Source organism: Taurulus bubalis, assembly GCF_910589615.1.
Source record: "Taurulus bubalis genome assembly, chromosome: 18".
Taxonomy (NCBI): domain Eukaryota; kingdom Metazoa; phylum Chordata; class Actinopteri; order Perciformes; family Cottidae; genus Taurulus; species Taurulus bubalis.
The window spans coordinates 15,953,791-15,977,210 of NC_136606.1; the positions used below are offsets into that span (position 1 = coordinate 15,953,791).

Here is a 23,420-nt window from a genome sequence, read left to right on the forward strand (position 1 = left end):
GTGCCCTATAAAGGGGTAATGTGAATTAGCTAACGTTAGCATGCTAACACACCAAACTAAGATGGCGACTGTGTTAGAGGTCGAGGGGTGTCGCAGTTTCTCTCCGCCGACTGCAAGACCCAAGTGCATGATGGGAAACACCTGCCAGTCGCCTGATCATAGAGCTGATTGGCTCTCAGCTTTAAACACCATGTTTAGTTGAAAATCCTATTATTCTGTTGTAATTACATTATTTGGCGGTAGATTGTTGGCTGTTGGTGTCATGTTTTAATATGTTAAACATATCTTAATATAATACTTAACTACAAAGTGTTTTACACGACCGACATAAACCAAACAAAGGATATAATACAAAGCCAGATGCACACACATTTTCACATATGTGTAAATATACATCTACTATCAAATATATAGAAAATTTAAATGTGGTCTGCGAACTACAAGTAGCCGTAGCCAACAGGTTGTGAATCGTTCTGTGGCTCCCTGTATACTCCTGAGCCCGTCTGCTCTCAAGGCGACGCGCAGTTCATCTTGAAAAAGCCGAATATCAGAATGTTAGCGTTGACATTTTGAGAATTTAGGTGCAGTCTTTCGGTAAAAGTGTCGCTGTGCCTTAGTACAGCCTCACAGTAGTAGTAGTAGTAGTAGCAGTAGAGTATGACTTGATGAACAAACAAAATTAATTATCATGCAAAAGTTTAATTCATCAGCCTAAAAAAATACCGTTGCTTCATTCAATACACATTATTTTGTTGATACATCTATATATATATATATATATATATATATATATATATATATATACATACTGTTTTCAAAACTTAATTCCATGTAAAGCTGATCTTCTGCAAATGGTCAAAAAACAAATAGCCTGCTTTAACGCAGCTAAAATAACAATATAATGTATCTAATCATAGATACATTATCATAAGTTATCACCTCTAATAGTGTGCACCATTACGAATTTAGAACATGTACAGAAACGAGTCAGTAAGGGAATAGCCTTATGCGCGCGCGCGTGTGTGTGTGTGTGTGTGTGTGTGTGCGTGTGCGTGCGCGTGCGTGTGCGTGTAGATGTCTCCCTCTGCCTGTAAAGATGCTCTGGTGTGTGTACACATTGATGCCTTTACTCCTCACGCGAGCACAGTGTGAAGGCAGAGGCGGGAGAGCTATCTTCATTTAGCGTTGCCGTCTGTCCCGTGCAGGCGTGCCAACATGCGGGCGACACATTACCAACCTAAGAACATAAACGGGCTCCATTGTCTCTCTCTCTCTCTCTCTCTCTCTCTCTCTCTCTCTCCCTCTGTTACACTGACACTGCACTGGAATAATGGAAATATTTCCCAAACCAACCTGCTAGCAAACCTAAAGCATATATAAAGTGCAGAAACCTTGTCCTTTCCTTTGGCATGTCCCGAGGCCGGTTCCAGGCACGGGCACAGGGGGAGTTGTGTGACTAATATCCTCGCTGGAGGAGAGTCAGCCCTACAGATGTGGAGATTAAAACAATGCGTGGAGATTAAAACGACGGCGTGGTACGCAATACACTAATTCATTAGAACGGGATTACCTGCTGGAGTTACTTATTGGAAATCAATATTCACCACCTGAAACGACAAAGGATTTCACACGCAGCGCGGCCACACAAACATGCACCTACGTACCCAGACGCGCCAACGGTAAATATCACAGACCTCTACCTGGCTCATGAAGCACATTTTGAAAAGGCTTTATTTAAACAGGGATCACTCCTTCTCATAAGGAAGCTTATCTCCTAATAAAGCTAACCCCTCAATCAATCCGTGTGCCGTTCTCCTCTCACGTAGGCCACAGACGTCCTGGGTGAGAGGATGTAATGATCACATGGGTTGTGATTTGTACAATAAAATCAACACGATCTCTGCGCTGATAACCGCAGCGCTCAAATGAGAAACGTACTGCCGCCTGGTGTTGTTGAGCTCCTCTACGTTAAGACTTAAGGAGCATCGTTTATGTCGTCCGATATCAAAGCTGCACCATCTCAACAAAAGACGACAAGGACAGCGTTTTACCTGACAACAGGAAACCCCGGATTTCATTTCCAAGCCAAGAGAGGCTAAGCTCTTCCAGGTATAAACCAGGTGGTTCAGTATGACAGCAGTGCAGACAGGTGTTTTGCTCCAATTTAGTTTTGACCCACTTGACGGACAACAATATGAAGTTTTGATTGAGAACATAAAGAATGACACGTTTCAGGCCCGAGAGCACTGACCTGGTGATCTTGTCGGTGCAGGACATGGTGATGAGCTGCTCGCCCTGTAGGACGCCGTCCCACGTCTGGACGGGACCCCGACCCCGCACCGGCACCGTCCCCTCGCCCGACTCGATTTTGGTCCGCAGGTGGCTGCGGTGCTTTCTCATGAGGTGTCTGCTGCTGTGCACTGCCAACACAACACAATGCGAGCTCAGCCCGAGCTTCATCCGTCTCCATTATGTCATTTCTTATTACACGGCTACGCTGGGAAGCCAATCTAATTAGCTATTAATGAAGTCTGTTATTTCTAAATAACACAAAGCAGTTCCAGATCTAATCACATCAATAAGCGGCAAAAATTCATTTTGTAGACGTCTAATCAAATTTACCCAAAATGCACCAGGCCACAAAGACAGCAGGTAAACTAAAGTGGAAACAGTCGACCTTTTCCCAGCATCGCCTTTTATATATTTTATAACAGAATCCATTATATAGTACACATTAGCCCTTAAGCGTTACATTCTCTGTATAATTAGGGATGTTCTCCAGGACTAATTATTGGTGTCCATGTGTAACTAGCGCCACGTAATTAAAAAAATAAAATAAATGTTTATCCAGTATTATGTTAGGCCGATAAACAATAAGACATTACTAATTATTATATATTTTAATAAGATGACGGGTGCAGTTTTCCAGCAAAAGGACAAACATTGCAATCCCTTTCAAAGCAAAAGTTTAAATGAGGTTAACGGCTTCATTTGGGGAATTAAATGTATTATCTTGGGACCGTTGACTGCCTAATTGTTAATGAAGTCAGCGTTTAACTGGATGTACGGAGCAGCCTGCGGTTTGGAGGGAAGGAGAAGGAACCATTTGACTGGATGAAGCAGCTTTGATGAACTCGGCATGGTATGAATAACCGACAATGAAGCCACGCCAGCCAGAGCACAGCCCCTTGATCTGTGCGCTCTATTCATAAATAGTCTGCACAGTATCAGAAGTAGAAACTCCACACTTTCAGGAAGAAGCAAACACTTCTTGCTTTCGCTACAAATTACAATACGGATGTCTCCCTAATACTGTGACAAAGTGTACATAAATAATCAGGGTTTTTGTTTTATTAACCTCTTACTTCTCCCGGCTTAAACTCTGCTTCCTTCTCTCCTTCTGCATGGCTGTTGCTTCGGCTGATGTGACAGCAGCTAAAAAAATTAAGCCCCGACTTCCAGCTCAGAAATGTTTAAGAACAGTCAGGAAAAGGTACTTAGTCATTTTCTAATCTCTGAGAGCGCACTGCAGAACATTTAAGAGGTTTAATGACCACAAACGTCAAGTTCAAAGGCTTCTCTGGTGACAGCATCAGCATTTCCATCCACACTGGTTTCATGAAAACCTCCCCATGCACTGTGGTGTATATTCAGAGAGCTGAATAGCAGCTTCAGTCTGTGATGAAAGGGTGGAGGGGGGGTTATATACATGCCACTGATGGAAACCGCAGTCCAGATTACATTTCTGAACTCGTAGACCAACAGAAAAAAATGCTGGGCAAACCATCTAAATGAATATACAATTTATTTTCAGTGTGTAAGCAATAAAATGTCATCTCGTCAGCACGGCGCGGCTGAAAGGGGCCAAAGACGGGATGTGACATGAAAAGGATGCCGGCTTCTTTAGAGCGTCTGGAGAATAAGAAAAAGAAAAAGCAGGGCCAGGGGAAATGATCTCTTTATAAACCCGAGAGACTGACTGATGAGTGATGAGAGAGAAAATGGCAGTGATTACATTACAGAGGAACGCATGGTGAGTATTACTTTGATGTCAACCTATGATGAGACAAAGGAAACAGAAAGGTGTCTTACGGTCGGTGGTGATCTCATAGGGCGAGTTGAGCCTCCCGTCCCCGCACGGCGAGGTGCTGATGTACATGTGGAAATGGACGTTGTCTCTCAACCTGTAGCCGCACTCCTTGTGCCGCACAAATATCGACTCCTCCCAGTCCTCCGGCCTTTGACTGAAAGAAAAAAACAACAACAAAAGGGAGACTGATGACAAAGGTAGCACCATTCATCACAGCATCGGAAATAGATTTCCACTTTTTTTGTTTCCAATGATGAAGTGAGGCGGAGAGAGAAGGACACCGGCCCGCTCTCTGACCACCGCCCATTCTCCTGCTGTCACGCACGGCTCCTGGATATTACTCAGGCTGCCCACACGTCTCCGGGGAAACAGGGAGAGTGAGTTTAACCTGTGGTCCACGCTTTGTGTCGGGGACGGGAAACACATGAAGGTCAACAAAAGAACTGGCCGAGTTAAAATAATGGCTGAATATAACAAACAAACATTCAAGAAAACGTTACAGCAGACGTCTGAAAACTACATATATATATATATATATATATATATATATATATATATATATATATATATATATATATATATATATATATATATACATACTACCTTCAAAAGTTTGGGGTCACTTTCCTTATTTTTCTTTTTTTATATACTTTATTTTTTAAAGAGACAAAGATACAATAAGACAAACATACATACATGGAACAAAAAGTTGGTCACCTATACATTTATGCTGAAGGTACACTGATGGAAATAAATGTCAATTCACCCAATAACAGATCAGTGATGATCCTGTGAGGTCACAAACTCAATCAATTTTTCCCAATACTTACTTTCCTTATTTTTCAAAGAAAAGCACTGTTTTTTTCAATGAAGATAATATTAAATTAATCAGAAATACACTATACATTGTTAATGTGGTAAATGACTACGTCTGGTTTTTAATGAAATATCTACATAGGTGTATAGAGGCCCATTTCCAGCAACTATCCCTCCAGTGTTCTAATGGTACATTGTGTTTGCTCATCGCATAGAAGACTAATGGATGATTAGAAAACCCTTGTGCAATTATGTTAGCAGAGAAGCTTTACAACTGGCCTTCCTTTGAGCTACTTGAGTCTCCAGTCTGTTCGTGTTCTTAGTGATGAAGGCTATTCCATGCGAGAAATTGCGAAGAAACTGAACATTTGTCTGGGTGACCCCAAACTTTTGAACGGTAGTGTAAATCTTTTTAATACAGCTAATCCAGAAGTTTAGAAAAGTTGTTTTCCAACCATTAAAAATAAGCTGAATACCTGCATTATGGACGACAAGGAGACACATAATCTAACTTTAAAATCTGGGTCATTGTTTCTGCTGTGAGCAGGAATAAGGATTTCATCACTCTCTCTCACTCTCACTCACACACACACACACACACACACACACACACACACACACACACACACACACACACACAAAGTGCACACACACGGCATACCTAAACTATGCATCACAATGCAAAGCACGGCTGCACTCTTTATATAACCTCTCCTCTGTCTCCTTGTCCTTTCACTGAGCGTAAATATGGCAGTTCTGGCATTTTGTTTGGTCATTTCATTATGACTTATCTTCCCCATTAGCCATTTTACTCAGCTGCAAAGTCTCTGTACCTGCCACCCAGCATTGTGCCAAGACAAAAAGTCAGTACTGTGTATGCAAATATGACATTCAACGATCGAGACTTCTAGCCACTTATCTGATGAATCAGCCTCGCCACCGGGTTCCTCTGGGAGCCCGAACACACACTATATGCTCATGGACTGGAAGTCTGGAGACTGGTGCAAATCCTGGTGAGCTTGTGTGCACCAGAGCTCGCTGTGTACATTTCAAAAAGTGCTAAAAACCAATAGGCCGCCGAGACCCTGAGCTGAACCAGTTGAGTGTGTGATGGTATGCTTAGTTAGCTGGAGAGAACAGCACCCAGACAGAGTTAATTATTGAAAGCTCTCTGGTGGCCAAAGCGGAGCTGTTTCCATGGAGCTTATTAAGGAGGAGAGAGTATTCTTTGGAAGCAGGCGGTCACAACAAATTAGATATTTAACTCTGTTAAGCACACTGTAATGCATAATGCAATAAACTGCATGTTGAAGTAGTTGGAGGCAGCTTGATAGCGGATATCGGGCCGACTCAAATAGCTGCATCAGGTGGAGGGCCGGTCAATTAAACTCTATGCTTATATAACGTATACATCATACACTGGGATTGTAAATCCTGTTTATGGTTATTGGACCAACTTAATGCTGCAATAAAAAGGTTTACACTCAAATTGTAATTCCTGATCATCATCATCGTGAAGAGGCCAACAGCAGAGGGAATATTAAATAGGTGAAATCATCTCAACACAGCTTGCATGGGTTTAGGTGCTTTATTTTTAATACCATTCATGTATCACTTGACCACCGTGGCCATAAGACAACAGGATAACGGTTCATGCTAAAACATAGAGGGGATTCAAAGGTAATTTAACTGACCCAGTAATGTCTGGAAGTCCAACTAAGGTCACATTTAGTCATCCCTTCTTGTAGTCAAAGACGTGCTTGATATTTATTTTGGTATAACTAAAAGGAAGAAAGAAGGCTTCTCAAAGGTGAACACAGGACAGGATTTACAGAGCAGATAGGTAAGCTGTAGCAGACCCAAAAAAAAAGCCATTTAATTTCAGTCGGTCTTTAAGTCCCTGATGCACTGAACTGAGCAAGAAGGTGTTTTATTATTACAAATGATTTCAACTTTTTATTTATAAAAGGAATAATCTGTTAATTCTTCTTTCAAACGTGGCATAGGTTTGCTTTCAGTACAATTTGAATGCAAGTTTTAATACTTCTCAGGAAATATTTTTACACTGTCGCATTGCTACTTTTGCTAAAGCAAAGGATTTGATTTGAATACTTCTTCCACCGCTGGTGATGATCATAACCTACATGACCCTGATAGAACCTGGAGCAGCTGTACAGTCACATAGAAGTTCAATATGAGTTGTGGTTTTTAAGCTGAAATTAGTAATTAATTCAGACAGTACAAAGTAAATTGGCAACTATTTCTATAATCAATTGCTTGTTTAAGTCATTTTTTGAGCAAGAGCGCCTGTGATCAGACACTAAACTTCTTTGGGTTGTCTTTATTCTCAGAGTTAATTAAAATGTTCCCTTTGTGTTGGTGTTTTGGCTGATACCCAGATAAAGAAACCTGAGATGAAAGGGATTGATTTTTAATAATGAGCAAGCCTTCCAGACCAACAATCAACTAGACTTATTCTTTAAGACACATCTGAAGATCGATCTATTACCTCAAGAAGAGCTCTAGCTGAGAGTAGAGGAAGCGTAGAAGCGCCCTGCGGGCCGTGACCTCCGCGTGACAGTCGTTGACCACTTGTCCCTGGTCACTCAGGTACTCGCCGTTGATGCACTTGGTACCCGTGGATAACGCCACCACCTGGGCGTGTCTCAGGTCCAGACCTGTTGGACAAAACAGACAGACAAATGTTCCACTTATTCCTCTTGTCATACGTTCCATTGACTGCATTGATTCCTTAATCCAAGAGGTTAATAGCAGCTCTAATGCATGCCCTTCCTCACCTTTCTGTGTCAGAGAGAGGCATTTTGTCATCATTAGGAAAGAGGTCCAAGAACACACACTCACACCCACAAAGGATGAAAACAGACTTACAAGGTTTAAGGATAAAATGAACAAGAAGAAGTTTTAACACTAAAATGTATTTTAAAAAGTTGACTAATTAAACTAAATTTGTCTTCAAACTAAAAAGCACTAAACAAAATAAACAGTGAGTGCAGGACATCCTTTGGTTCGCTGTGAAGGACACGCGTCATGTTGAGGACCTCGTTAGTCCCCCTTTGGACATATTGGACCCAGGACCTTCGGTAAGAACCGGGATGAAAGCAGGACGTCGTCTCTCCTCTTCTTAGTTGTGCGAGAGGCCTTTTCATCAACGATATTAGCCTCAGTGATATTTTGGCAAGTGTTTACAGCCCGGTTCCCTTGGCTTGCATCCATAACGTCATGTACATTGTCGTATTGCGTCTGTAGGACTTCAGAATAATACTGGAGCACTAGGTGGGCGGGTTGCCACCGGGTATTTTACACACTGCATAACACTGCTTTGCAAAAAACGTTTCCATGTCAATGCATGTGGTATTTTTAGAGTGAAGTAGCATACAATAAAAGTCAGGAAGTAATGAAAATATAAGTCAAACTAAAATAGAGTAAAGAGAATACAACGCAACCAATTAACAGCAATGGGTGTAAAAATAGACCTCAAACTGAAGTTAGTCTCTAACTTGTTCAGTAAAGGTGGAGAGTACACTTTGCTCAACATAAGAAGCAAACCGGGTAAAACAGGTCATTCCGTCAGATAGCGTTGTGTTATTTCCATAACCACAGGTCTCTGAGCAGCATGGGTAAGCGTCTCTTAGAAGCTGCTATCACGCCGCAGCAGCCAGGATTAGCCGGATGCAAGGAGTGAAGAGAGCCTCCACCTATAAACTGGGCTGGCACTAGAAGTGGGCGATCTTCTCCTGGGTCAAATCGACCCTTCGTCAACCCGCACGTTTTTTTTTTTTTTTAAAGGCTAAACACCAACAAACATGGATTGAAGCAGATTATTTCACGAGATATAAACATGTTGAGAATCTGTGCTGAGATTACATCTATCTTTTTTTGACAGAGAGAAGGGAAGCGGAGGCTGTTTTACGGCCTCAGTACATTTCACAAACGCCTTTGGAGGACTAGATAGCGATTCATCCTCTGGGAGGCAAACCTGGTGAGTCCTCTGTAAGTGGAGATAGAGGCATCCATAACATTAATTGAAGTGAGCCAATGAAAAGGCATAGAGAACCCAGCAGAGAGCCGGGCTTGCTCTCCACATAAAAAGGAAAACTATATCAGTCCTGCTGCTTCTTCTTCTGAGTGGAACTGGAGGCAGGGTGGTCTCTCCATGGGTCTACTTGCTAGAAATAAATATGATAATTCTTTATAGACTTTCATATACCATGGACTCGCGGGAAACGGTGCCCTTAAACGGCCTTAATGAGTATCTGTCACATGTCCAGCATTGACCCACAAGAGTGATGGCGTCCCCCATTTCACAGAGATTCACATCACCTTTTTTTTACAACCGTTTTGCATCTACAGTATGTGACAGCTGCAGCAAAGATTGAGGCCCACGGGATGTTCCAGAAGGACCACACTGACTCACCGACCGACTGACCTTGAGGTATTTCTAATTTCTTGGGAAAGAGGAGTGTTTTCTCCTTTGCTTTCATGGAAACCTCCATTTTCGGTTGCTTTATTCTACCAACGTGAAAGTAGTAAAATACTAATCTTCCTAGCTGGAGGGTGTTTTGAATGAGCTCTGGTGTTGTGTCAGCCAGATTAACGGTCTTTACCCTCCCAGTTCTGTCTGGACAGCACGAGAGAAGCTTCTAAAGAGGTCACTGGAGCGACATTCTCAATGCGAGACATGAAGTATAAGCTATGAGAGAGATCACAGATCATAAAGTCATCCTGTGATGTGTTGCTTTTCCTTTGAGAAAAAGACACTTTCCTCCGTGAGGATCCCGGCGAGTGCAGGGCCACGCGAGAGCCCCGCTGACTGACAGATAGACAGAGGTGGTGCAGAGGGGGTAGAGGCTGGATCAGCACGTTAAAGGCATGCCGTTCCTTCCTCGGCTGCCACAAATCTCTCCCATCGCCTCTCAAAGTCAGGCTTCGCTGGCTTCTGGCAGACCTGCAGGCACCGCCGGCCCGGCACATGAGCTTTTATCAGCCTCGGCCCAGATGGCACTGCGGCGGTGGAGTCCTGACACCTCCACTGATGAGGAATAGGAAGGAGGGCAAAGGAGGCAAAAGTTAAGGGAGGGAGGATTGTGTGTGTGTGTGTGTGTGTGTGTGTGTGTGTGTGTGTGTGTGTGTGTGTGTGTGTGTGTGGGCAGTTAAGGGGAAAGAGAGCAGAGAGAAAAATAAAGGAAATACTAAAGTAGGGTGGAATAAGTTCAACTTTTACTTTTACAAACTACAGCAGAGAACTTTAAATTATATTTATCTTAAAAAAACTATGTTGTATGGACTTCTAAAATCTCAAATTAATGTACCGTACCATTTGGAGCCTGAGTAACAAAATCAAAGTAAACATTACTGTCTAAATTACATTTTTGTATCCTATTTTTGCCTTTAGACTTAAATAAATATACATTTTTTTCAAAGAATAGGGGCCAGATTTGCCTGAAAACCAAAACAATAAGCTGAAAGATGCTATAACGCTCCATAGAGTTTACTAACCATGGGCTCATCCGCACAGCGGCATCTTTCATGTACAAGTATGTGATGGGATCCATTGTTAATATAAATATGTTGTTTAAAAATGATTTAGTCACGATGTTAGACATCCTACATCCTTCATTCTGAGTCAAACTGTCCCTACATTAAAGACTGCCAGTGTTAGAAATGAGCCTTCTTGCCACATGTGACTTGAATCTATCCTTTTTATGAATCAAATGTTGACACGGGCTTCAAAGCAACAATTAAGGGCACTGACTTCAGAAGAAGTAAATGCTGCTGTGTTAAATAACAAAGGTTCGTGCTCACGGCTCCCTGTAGTGAGTCATTAATCAAACATTTATTCACGTGCATTTTATTTACATCACACCTCTGTCGGGCTGCAAAGAGGTCATTAAAAGAATGATGTATATACTGCGTACACAGCTTCAGAAGCACATCACCCTGTGCATGCCGATGTGTGCGGTGATTAATCAAACGTGTCGACAGAGAGATAATGATTTCCATCAACGGCGAGATCAAACGCAACGCATCTTTACGGAGCTTTTTTGTTGTCGATATCACTCACGGAGGAGCGGTGCGTTTATGCTAAACACACTGTGCTGCTGCACAGAAAACATACAATATTTATGACGGCGCGGCGCCATAAAAAAGAAAAAAATCTGGATATCATGAGTTCAACGATTGGCATTCCCTGTAAGCAATGCACCCCAATTCCTTCTCGGTGATAAAGCCAGTTCTAAAAGGTAACAGACTCAACCAATTTCATTCTCCTGCTTTCCCTTGCCGTTCCACTTTGCGATTGTTTAGATCAATTTTGCAGTGGATAATTTCTGCCGCGCTGCTCACTACCCTGCCATGAAATTGGCACTGAGGTTGCCTTCAGTTTGCAGGAGAGAAGAGACGGGGAGAAGAGATGAATGGAAGAGAGAGAGAGAGAGAGAGAGAGAGAGAGAGAGACGCACATGGAGGAGATAGAGAGCCCCACAGGCAGTGTGCTGTTTTTAAACCAGGAATAATCAGCTGCATCACAGGAACACAAAGAGAGAGGGTCCAAAGGAACAAGGTAGAGTGGAGTCAAAGGCCTGAGGCACTCTTCACACACAAATACATCTGTTACTGGTGATTCAAAGATGTCACACCCCGCGATAACAACACTGTCAAAATGCATGCACATCACAGACTGAGACCTGGAACTACTCACTATGGCAACTGCACTATACTGTTCAGCGCGCAATGCTGTCAGAGGCCTTTAGCAGGAAAACAAAGTGCAGGCCGCCTCACTATGGCAACCCAGCAGATAAACACACCTCGTGGCATCGCATGGAGCGGAGTGGCTTTTATTTAACACCGGACTTCAATGACCGCCCCTGAACCACGGCTGCACCTAAGTGTGTGTGTGTGTGTGTGTGTGTGTGTGTGTGTGTGTGTGTGTGTCAATCAAGCAAAGGAGTGTAATTGCCATGTCAATTATTTAAGGGAATTTTTGCAAATTAAACTCAAGTTCAAGTGATTGACACACACACACACACACACACACACACACACACACACACACACACCCTAGTCAAGCTATTACCAGACTAAATTGCCGAGTTTAACCATCTACTTATAATTCAGCCATGGGGATTCTGGTGGCCGCTCCAGTCCACGCCGCTCCATCCATCACACAATCTGTGCTGTGGACAAAGAAGTAGACGTGCTGCTTTCCAAAAAAGGAAGTGAGGTTTATTTCATCGTGCATGACTGGTGTCAACACTTCCGACTAAATATAATCTCCCCCTGCTTCCAACTGTGTCACATAACTATGTCTGACACAACTGCCTTGTGTGCCATTGATTGCCCCTTGTGCCACGAGCCACGAGCCACGGAGTCACGCACATAGGACCCAGCGTCTGTTAGAGCAGGGCGTTAAAACCAGACACTGGTTTCTACTAAGAGAAGTAAAGACCAAGCTAAGAATTAGAATATTTTTGCTGAACCGGTTTCTTGTCTCACTAATGTCGTCATATTTGTCAGACAGCTCCAGAAAATGTGTTACTTGAGTGCTTCTGCACGTTTCATTACTTCCACCGCGCAACACTGGTTCTCCACTTGCTCTGTCTGCGTGTTGGCAGGATGGCGTCTCACCGCCAGGCTGCATCACACACCGCATTACACAGCGCTGCAGCCGGGCTCCAGAAGGAACTGTTTGGCTTAGCGGCCAAGGTGGCTGGAGCAACGCCGGCTGTATGCGGAAACATCAGGTTACCTGCTTCAACACTGAAGTGGAACGCATTAGAATTGGTAACTTCAGTGGGATAGGATGATTTCTTATGGGGTTTGAGAACATAGACGATGCAGAATGCGCTCTAATATGATGGAGGCACACGTTTAACTAACTTGGTAGTGTGTATTTTGATTTAATGATGTCATCAGGGGTATTTGAAGACATTATGTAACGGTTTTCACCACTTTAATGGTACTCTTCATGACGTGTTAATTGCTTACAGTGTGTAAAAATGGTAAAGTGCCCCTTTAATTCGCCACGTACAATACTAAAGCGATGCTGGACCAAAATGTTCCCCTATCTTTTATAGGAGAGAAATCTCAATTTGATTTAGATGGTGATGATAAAGATTTTAGGGTACGTTAATGGCATGAAACACACTGTAACAAGTAGTGTACCAAAGGAATGCTAATAAGGACATTAATTATCCACACTTGTGGAGATCCACTAAAAATAGACAGGAATCCCAACCCAACAGGGACATACGCAGACATTTTGAGGAGCTGTCGCTCTAACTGGAAAAAGGGCAGTGAAGTCACACCACCCACTCAGCCAATGAGGGCACATGTGCCATTTATTGCTCGGGCAACTTTAACCCTGACTTGTGCACCCAATAATGTATACAGTTTTTTATGGTCAAGTTGGAGATCATTATTCTTCTCGAGAAAATGTGTCCTTTGCTATGGAGCCATCCTACCAATGTAGTAGCAGTGGGCAGCCACAGTGCAGCACACAGGGACCAAGGCCGGTTCTGAGGCCGCTTCCTCTCATGATGCATTTACTCTAAATTGTACAGCTCGGCTAAACTCAACTCGTTCTTTTTTTTGGTTTGTTTTTTGACGGTACCCGGTACTTTTTTTTTACTGTAACCTCGGACGAGTGAGAACAGTCACCAGCACAACACGGGACATCCTGCACCCGGCCGCCATTTTTTTTCACTTTTATTCACTCACTTTCTTCCGTTAATATTTAACTTTTTTACATCACTGCATCTATTTGACAGCTGCTGGTTTCTTAGTTGATGTATCATACTGCACACAAAACATACAATTAATAAATACTTAGATTGTTTTGCAACCCAAATAATATAATTAGGATATAAAATAGTAAATACAACCTCTGTTAAAATGCTGTTTACAGGTACAATGCATAGATAATAATGAAATAATAATAATCCAATAACATTTTATACAATATTAGATGCGAGTAGTAACACAGCAAAGTTATTATCTGAATCCATTTAATCTCTGTGATTATAAAATAGGGTAAAGTAGTATCTAATAAGCCCCCAAAAACATTTTCTTCCAAAGCAGAATGAGCTCTCAAGGTCACGTTTTCGTAAACTTTACTTCATGCCATTTAGGTTGAGCCCCATACATCTTATCTTTCATGTGTTCTTAACCACAAGATGTTGGATGATTACAGTGAATGTCATCCAGTGCGTGTCGTTTGAATAACAGAAAATCTCTGAAATGCTCTACACTTGCTGAGGAAAAAAAAAAAACCTTGGCAAGAGCAGAGACTGCACCCTGTTGAATCTGTATTAGCTTTAACAGGCAACTGCTCTGAACACATAAGGATGTCTTTGTGAAATGCTGCTGAAGCTCTCAAATATCTCTCTCTCTCTCTCTCTCTCTCTCTCTCTCTCTCTGCTTCAACACACCCTGAGCACATCTCTGTTAATTTATTTTGCCTCTTAGCAAGCTGTTTCGTTGCCGGATGTGATTATTGAACATTAAAATTTGCGGCAGCCGGAAAACCAGATAAAGAGCAGAGAAAAATCCCTGTTTGAAAAAGGATATGCAGACTAAGAACCATAGCTTAGTCGTCATTTGTAATCAACTTGTTTGAAACCCTTTGCTCTCATCTCTTTCTTTGAGTCCCTGTGGTATTTTCCTCCACTCTGAGTCTCATCACCCTGCTGAATAAAAAAAAAAAACGTCAGAAGAAGCTTCTCTCATCCCATCCAACAAACAAGTGAAAAAGAAAGGAGGAGGAAGGGGGAAGGGGGTTTAAAGCATTTTCCATTTGGACGTTCGCAATTTTTTCATGTCTCTGAACACATCTGAACACTGTTTACCATCTCCAAACACCCCAATGCTATCTCAGATCGATTCAAATGAGATTTTCCACACTATTTCACAATGTGTGCTAGCAGGTTTATTTTTGCCGGTCGTCTCGCAACTCTCAGCCCGGTGGCGAGGCTAATCTCACTCAGGTTGGGGCTCAACTGTCTCGGCGGGACTCCAGCGAGGGTGGGGGGGTTTCGCTGTCTGTCTGTGGTTCAAAGACGGACTCTGATTAATATTCTTGAGGCGAAAGCAGAGGCATGAGACACAGAGAGAGAGAGAGAGAGAGAGATAGAGAGAGAGAGAGAGAGAGAGAGAGAGAACAGGACTCCCCAGTGTTCCTGTCGAGTTTGGTGTCTGACTGCATGCGTGGACGCCGGCCACCACAGCACTGCTGCTGCTGCTGCTGCGCCACTGCAAATACTTGGCAACCCTCCGTCTGGATCTCTGAAGATAACGCGCGCTATTAATAAACAAACAGAAGCAATTACTGGGAGGCAGAGGAGAGGAGAGGGATTGGATTAGGTCAGGATGAGTGCCGGTCTCACTGAAGTATAAACTGATGAGCTGCAGCCCTCCAAAGACAGCAGAGATACCAATCCCTCCTCACTGACCCGCTGCACCCCCACAGGCTGCAGCCACACAGGGAGATAACACTCATCTGTGTGTGTGTGTGTGTGTGTGTGTGTGTGTGTGTGTGTGTGTGTGTGTGTGTGTGCGCGTGTGTGTGTGTGTGTCAGGATTCCACATGTGCAGACCTGTGAGCATTTGTGTGTGTATGGTCCTTTTTGTATTTTGTATAAAGCTGCTTCGTCTGTTGGTTATAGTTTTGGCTCCATTTCTCGGGGTTAGGAGTATTTTGGAATATGCCAAATGTTGAGCATTCCTTTGGAAGCCCAATGTTAATGATTAATAAAGAAGTATTCAGCTACTTGACCAGAACATATACCTGTATTGTATTTGCTTATGCCAAACCACAACACTGGCTCGATATAATCTGGCATAAACTGAATGCTATTACCAGCTCAGTATGCAGCTATCACTGCAAATCGAGTTCCACCAGTCTTACAAATAGCCAATAGTTAGCAACGGCCTCTCATATGACACATTATTCCATGTATTAATATGTCCCTTGAACGGGGAAGAGAAAACCATAGTTTCAATATGATTTAGTGTGTTGGCTTTACAGGGTCATCAGGTGGACATCGTCCGAGCTACATTCACTAAAATTGGTGTAGAACATCACCAGCTAACATCCTCGCCAAAATAATGCTAGCTAACATGTTAAGCTACCAAGAATGTTGCTATCAACGACGGCCTAACCCACCAAACAAACCTGCTCAGCTACCTCACCTTAGCAAGCAACAAAAAATACACTTCTGTCTCAAACATCACCAGCTAAAAGCAAAGAACTACCAAAAACAGCTAACATCAGGATGACCAAGCTTTAACCAACGTCTAACAACAACCGCTAACAGCAACAGCTAAGCTATCTATTAACATGTTTAGCTAGCTAAAAGCAATGACTAGAAAACAACTAACAACAGCTAAATTTAGGTTATGCCCAATAGCATGTTTACATGTTTTTGTTAACCTAAATATAACTACTTCTACTTTAATTTTAAATTCTAAAAGGTATTTAATTCTGTTTGACATAAATGAGTGAGTTATACCAGTTGCAGAATCCATTGGATGTCAAATAATTGTTTTTGTACCGTTTAAACAAGCGTCAGCAGAATCTATGTATTTTAGTGATAGTTGGCTCCACTGTGCCACAGTTTACATTCTGGGCTTTGCAGTCTGTGAGCATCATGTGCCCGTATCACGTGACAAGAGATGTGGAGTGAGTCACGGTGTCTATGTACCGTATGGGTCAGTGTGTCTTTGTGTGCACGTGTGTGTGCGTGGGAGGCCCTGATGTAACCGTGCACAAACACCACAACGTGTGGCAATATCTCATTGTTTCCCGCTGCAAGGAGAACAGCAGTGGGAAGCTTCCTCCTCCTCACTGTTCCTTAAGTGTGTCACTCATTCAGGTTTCAGATTAAGTTTTGGGCTGATCTAGTTAAGATTTCACCACTGTGGCATCAGGAACTCCTGTCAGAGCTGCCTGAGCACAGCCGGCCCAGCATGCAGTGGGGATGACTGACACTCACTACCGTGTGGCGTTCTCCTCAGAGACTCTGAATAGTCAATAATTCATCAGGAAGGTATATTCTCCTGCACGAGTGCAAGGTACAGCAAGAATTGGAGAGTCTCTCTCTCTCCCCTCCCACCTTGAGTTTATCATTTCCATCTTAATCTAGAATTCCATCCCCTTCCTATTTCTCCTCCCCCATCTTACTTTTTCTTTATACCTCCCTCACTCACTCTCTTTATATTGCACCACTTCAATAATTCAAAGTGATATATAAAAGTCAATGAAATTTGCCATACCTCGGGTCATTACGATGCCTGCCAGGGATTTGTGCCGGGCGTGCGCAGGACTGCAGCCGCCCACCAGCGACCGGTACTTCTCCCTCACCAAGTGGAATATTGAATCGGCAAAGACCTGAAAAACACAATCGCTCCCTTAATTTCAACTAAACACAATATAAACCTTACTTACTTAACAATATAAACCTTACTTACTTAACAATATAAACCTTACTTACTTACAATCTATAGAGACTTTTTTTTAAAAATATTTTTATTTTGTTGTGTAATATTCCACTTCCCTAATGTGTTCAGGTATTGCTGTGAAATTGTTTTCTTTGGGAGATCGACCCAGAGGTGAACTTACCTGACTTACCTTAGTGAAGCTGTGAGTGCATGTAGAAAGCAGTCATTCTCTGTCCATCATTATATTTAAGTTTCCAACGCCAGCATACGACCCACCACAAAACAATGACAGTTTGCCACATGCCGTGTTGTAACAAAAACAAAAATGCACATACTGCTACACAAAATATAACATAGATAAAGGCCACTATTAGAGGTGAGGAATTGATGAATTCCTCTCGTGTGTTGTGATTTCAGTCTGCACACAGTCTGCCTTTAGGGAACACTTATTTTTTTGACTTACGTACAGGGTAAGTACACCCCTGTTATTCACCCGGCACAAAACTGACAGTCTCCTACTATCGCTCAACATAGTGTATCTGTAGGGGACACATACTGTGGATTTAATACTTCACATTCTCACCACTTTAAAAGGTTAAGATGACCAAAAGGAGCATACACTTTATCACCTGTATATTTGTATCTATCTATATATATGTTGTATGTCTTTATAGAGGAATGTTGCTTTCGTTTTAATTATCTTGCTATTAGCAGCCTGGGAAACAGTCGTGTAACATCTTCTGTTGCTATGGAGAGAGCTTTGAACTTAAAATCTCGGAGACTGAAGTTTAAAGTGAAATATGCTATTGAGTTGCACAATGGGAAACGTACACCCCAGTATTTTGTGGAGCTTGAGCGACACTACATAAAGTGACAACGACTCGACCTCTGACACATTTTGACCGTCCTTTTTTATTCGGTTTCCTGCCAGTCCCTCATCTTTGTTGCAGAGCAATAATAAATCGCTGCAGTCCCAGTTTCATCCCCTGTTGCCACCCTTACAAAGTGTTTCACATTGGTCTCATTCTTTTTTTTCCACTTCACCTGTTCAAGTCCAGTCAGATTTATTTGTATGGCCCCCAAAATCACTATTCAAAGGGCTGTACAACACATACACTAAATATGACACCATCTATCCACAAACCCCTAGACCCATCAGTGATGCTGGCTGTGGTAGAGCAGCCTTGAAACTTTCAATCTGAGGCAGCAGTAAAACACTGCTTTCTGCCGTCGTCAAGCAACTCTTTGCCCCAAAAGAAAAAACAAAACTGTTTCCTGTATACTTACATATTGGCTATTTCTGTCACTCACATTATCTGACCGTGATGTGTCATTTTTTACGTAAATTACCAAACCCACATAAATGTAGTATATGACATCAGTATTTTTACATCAACACAACCATTGTTGTGCTTGCTCATTGGTTTAATAGGTCGCCTCATATGCTATAGACATGCATTATTAATCAAAGAGAATGTTGACACTGTCCCAGCTCAATTCCAGCTCTTCGATTGTTCTCTCTCTGGCTTCGATTTCCTCCACCATCTGAGTTCAGCCGCTCTCTTTGCACAGCATGAACAGTACAGCGTCCCAGTTTAACGCCGCAAACAACCCGTTTGTGCCACGAAGCAACCAACTGGATTCACCACTAACTCGACTCAAGTCTTTCACAGGATAAAAAGCCGACTGTTCAGGATTTATCAATTGATTAACTACCGATATCTTCGGCCAAACCCACTCTTCTCCCCACACTCAGGTTAAATACACACTGTTGAACAAAAGTGGATAATTTCCACCACTCTCGCGACCTTTAAGACTTTTTACTCTAGTGGCAATTAAGGATTTAGTCCCCGAGCAGAGCTTCATGCCACCTGTAGAACATAAACGGATCACCAGGAGATGGCAACAGAGTGGCCCTCTTTTGACAGATTGGGGCCCCAGTAGCTAAAAGGACGTCAACAGATGCCAGGATGAAGGACGCATCGAGTGAGAGATTAAGGGTGAAAAAAAGACAGAGAGGGTGACTGAACAAGTGAGCATATTGCACATTACAGCCCTCGTCGTGTCTGTGAAATACTCTCACAGTTGGAACCGGCGGTCGACGTGCTCACAGCTTGTGGTGTGTGTGTCCATGTGTATGAACGCACATATTGTTGCTCCAGCCTGAGCCAGCCCGAAGCCTTTTCTTGGGGGAATGGAACAGAAAAAGGATTATGAGGTGTTTGCAAAAAGTCAACAGTGACTAACTTTCAGCACTTTGTTTCCAGGAGTTGCAGCGGCGTCTTATCAAGCTCTAACGGGTTTGTGACAGGTCGCCTTCCTGAGATGAGTGTACCTCCTTAACAAGTGGCGAGACGGACAAGAGGAAGAGAAGAGTTGTCGTCAGCCTCATGTTGTTTTCTTTATGCCTGAGCGATCAGTCCCGTCCAAGAGCCCCGAGTCAGTGCCGCTCCTGTTGCAGCGACGGGGCACAGAATGAACAGAACGGTGGATTCTCCACATCTTTAGAAGACTCAGTGTGACCAAGGACGCTCAGAGGTCAATTTATGTCACAAAGGTATGCAGCTTTTGCTACAAAAAAGAAGAAGAAAGACCAGTGACAAAAGGATCACAAGCGTTAAAGTGAGTTATCTCATGAAATACTAAAGTAGAAGCTGTTAGGACACAATAAAAACCTCGTCATAGTCACTGAGGGAGAATTTTTAAGAAATCCAAAATTCTTATAATAAATAATAATAATAATAATAAATAATTTGCGATGAATTTAATTGTTTCAGTCATCCACCAAAATTAAATTGCTTATTTCATTTTGGTGGACGACTGAAACAATTAAATTCATGTGCTTTTGTCTTTGCTTTTGCTCTGTTTTAAAACAATATATAATTTAAAATGGTATAACTTTGGACAAAACAGGACATCAATTGTGACAAGCATTTCTTTTTCAAACTTTTCATAGAATAAACTATGAATTGTTAAGTCTGAAAAAAGTCTTGCTCAATGCAGTGTATGTCGGGGCATTATAGAACACCATCACCAAAGTCTTTCAAAATCAATGGATTGTTTCTCTTTAATCATACTGACAAATAAATCATGGACCTCCTGGTAGTCAACTTTTCAGGAAGGTGAGGAAAAAACCAGCCTGGTTTTGAGATCATTCATCAGCCCAAATGTTGAATTTTCTGAATCTAGGAGCATGAGCCACAGAAATGTGAAAAAACAACCCTGCCTTGTACGCCGTACCTGAAAGTGACATCCAATTAATTCTTACAGAACCCTGCTAGGCTTGGCAGCGTCAGCTGGTGTCGGTCACAGTGTGAACCCCGTGTCAAGTCCTCCATCCCTCCTAAAGGCCTTTTCATTGATGACATTACAGAGGTGAGAGAAGGTGGCAGCTCAGAAAGGCCTGGAGAGCAAAGGTGGAATAGACCCTGGCACACGGCCCGGCTTTCTCTCCCTCCCTCCGACTTCCTCCCCCATCGCCTCTCCCTTTGTTCCCTCTCTTAACTCACGTTTCCTCTCCTTCCCTTCCCATCTTTTTGTGTTTGACTCTTCAGATTCTGGTCTCGCCTTTCAATCCTCCCCTTCTCCCTTCCCTTCAACAACCCTTCCTCGTCACCCTCCTCCTCCGGCGTTGTCTCCCTCCCTCGCTCTAGTTTGTGATAGAGGGCAGTGATGTGCCAGGACTAAGAAGCCAACAGTGAGTCAGAGCCTATAATTTCCTCATCCTGTGAGCGTGAGTGGGGAAACAACATAATCTTCATCAGCTGACACAAAAGGAAAATAGGCTGTGATTTACAGCAGTGGTTCCCTTAGCAACAAATACTCTCCTTCCACTTTTTCTGTCGTTGATCAGCTAATATCTCAATACGCACATCTGCCTGTCCCTTCATTCCTCACATAGTTTTCCACATCATGCGAGTTGAGTGCCACCTTCAGTGTGGGCCTAATGTGGCAGAAAAACGGGGCCAAGGATCTCGTCTCAGTGCGACCTGCCACGCGGCGAGAGGAGGGCCGGCTGGCTTCCTCTTGGATGAGCATCAAGGTTAACGTTGCTCCATACAGCTACGTTGGGGAATTTCAAAATCCGTCTCGCGGTAACTGATGTAAGCTCCACTGAGGAATACGCCTCAGGTAGAAACTGCTGTAGTGGCTGTTGTGTCACTCACCCCACCTGGTGTCTTTCCTGCATTAGTTCTGACCAATTTACTTCTCAGCTCCTCTGGGCCTCCTCACGGTGGAGAAAACAAGCGGCAGTCCTTTTTTTTGTAAACTGCTATTGCTGCAAGGGATGAGACATATCGCATAAATAACACAATCAGCCTTAATGAAGATGAGGTGTTGAAGTACGGAGCAACCTTAAAACGGATCCACTGACCTTTGACCCCTGATACACTTTCATGCAGCAGATTGGATAGCTAGGAGCTAAATGTAAATGCGACAAAGAAGCATTAGAGATGTCATCCTTCTTCTCAGTAAAGTGACAGGAAGAATTGTCTGCAGTGATTAAAACATGCATGTTCATCCAGAAGATGCTCTGACTTGATGCATGTTATCTGATCCCTGATCAGTTTAACCGAGTGGCGTGAATGAGAGCCCATGATGAACTTCTGTCTTGCTCGTATTTCACTACGATCTGTGATTTGACTGATTTCACTGTGATTTGTGTTTGTGCTAGTTTATTGCTAGGTGTTATTGCAAACATTTAAATCCTGGTATTATAGCCTGCTGCTTAAGTGCATCATTTATTCATCATTTATTCCTCATCGTTTCTGGCATTTATCAAACAGCTTTCAGACATATCAGATATTTTAAATGATAAATAGAACTGGGGCATTTCTGTGTTTGGCCAAAATATAATTCTGGTATTTATTAGTAGCATTTATTTTGTATTGGTATATAGAATAGATTTTTTATATTATATTATATTTTTTATATTTAAGAGTTGTTTATAGAGGTGAATGACAATGACTGAATGAAAGGAAATTAGTTGAAATAACTTAATTTGAGGCAACGCGTACTGATGCAAAGAGGCATGCATATGAGTTGAACATTTTCTAAGTTCTCACAATCAACACACAGGAGCGACCTGCACACACATGGTAGCTATAAAGGTTGCTATCTAGCTAGCTACAGCTAATATTCACACAGCGTGTACTTTGTTTGTGGTAAAAATGGACTGCAAAAGAAATTCAACGGCTACATTTGCATGAATATATCGAGGCAAAAAGTTGCTTTGTATTCTTAAACCTAATATCAAGGCAGCAAAATAAGCTATAAACACAACGCTGTGTTGGTTAACCTGCTAGCAAACAAACGCTAGCAAATTCAAAGCAACATTAGCACTCATTTGCAGTCAGGTTTCTGGCCACCTGATGAATTTGAAACTGCACTCTCCTTTTAGCTCAGTTTTTGAGTCTCAACTAGATCTTCAGAAAAATATCTTGCTGCTAGCTTATTAGCTAACTTTGCAGGTCTGTCTGCCGGTTTGTGCTAGATAAGTACAGTAGGTTTATCAGAGCTTTTCTTTCCACTAAAAACAGAAAGTGGTGAGCCTGAAAAAAATAAACGGTAAAGTGTGGGCTGAAAAAACAAAACACTAAGCTAAAAGATGCTAAAAGATGCTAAAAGATGCTAAAAGGGTCCGTAGGGCTGAAGGGAGCCGCAGAGACAGTTGGCTCGTCACTATGAGGGACTTTGCTACAATATACATAGTCGTAGTGTACACTTATTAAAGCACCTATACTTATTATGTAGGTGCTTTATATTAAAACAAAACAGAAAAAACAACCACATGGCTGGAGTAAAAATCCTTCGGTGTGTTGTAAGGTTCTGGTAATTCATATTTTTTTATAGAACCTTTTCCTTCCCTTCCTGTCTGTCCATCATCCCTCACTACCTGCCTCGCCCACACTCCCTCCCTAACTGTTGTGCACGTAAACAGTTCAGCATCTATCTCCAAGGTAATGTGGAATGTCACCAACAATCCTCCTGCTGCCTTCCCTCTGAAGTCAATGTTGTGCCAGAAACACAAAATGTCAACGGGGAAATTTTCTCAGCTGTG

At 42.5% G+C, this 23,420-nt stretch overlaps 1 protein-coding gene across 1 annotated transcript in view; it reads right to left on the reverse strand.

Moving 5' to 3' along the window:
- adarb2 (adenosine deaminase RNA specific B2 (inactive)) overlaps positions 1-23,420 on the reverse strand; it is a gene marked incomplete at both ends in the record, with an annotated part of 152,761 nt that overhangs the window by 11,015 nt on the left and 118,326 nt on the right. Inside the window, 4 exon segments of the mRNA XM_079234160.1 lie at positions 2,252-2,420; positions 4,093-4,244; positions 7,416-7,584; positions 17,195-17,309. Coding sequence (XP_079090286.1) covers positions 2,252-2,420; positions 4,093-4,244; positions 7,416-7,584; positions 17,195-17,309 — 605 coding nt within the window.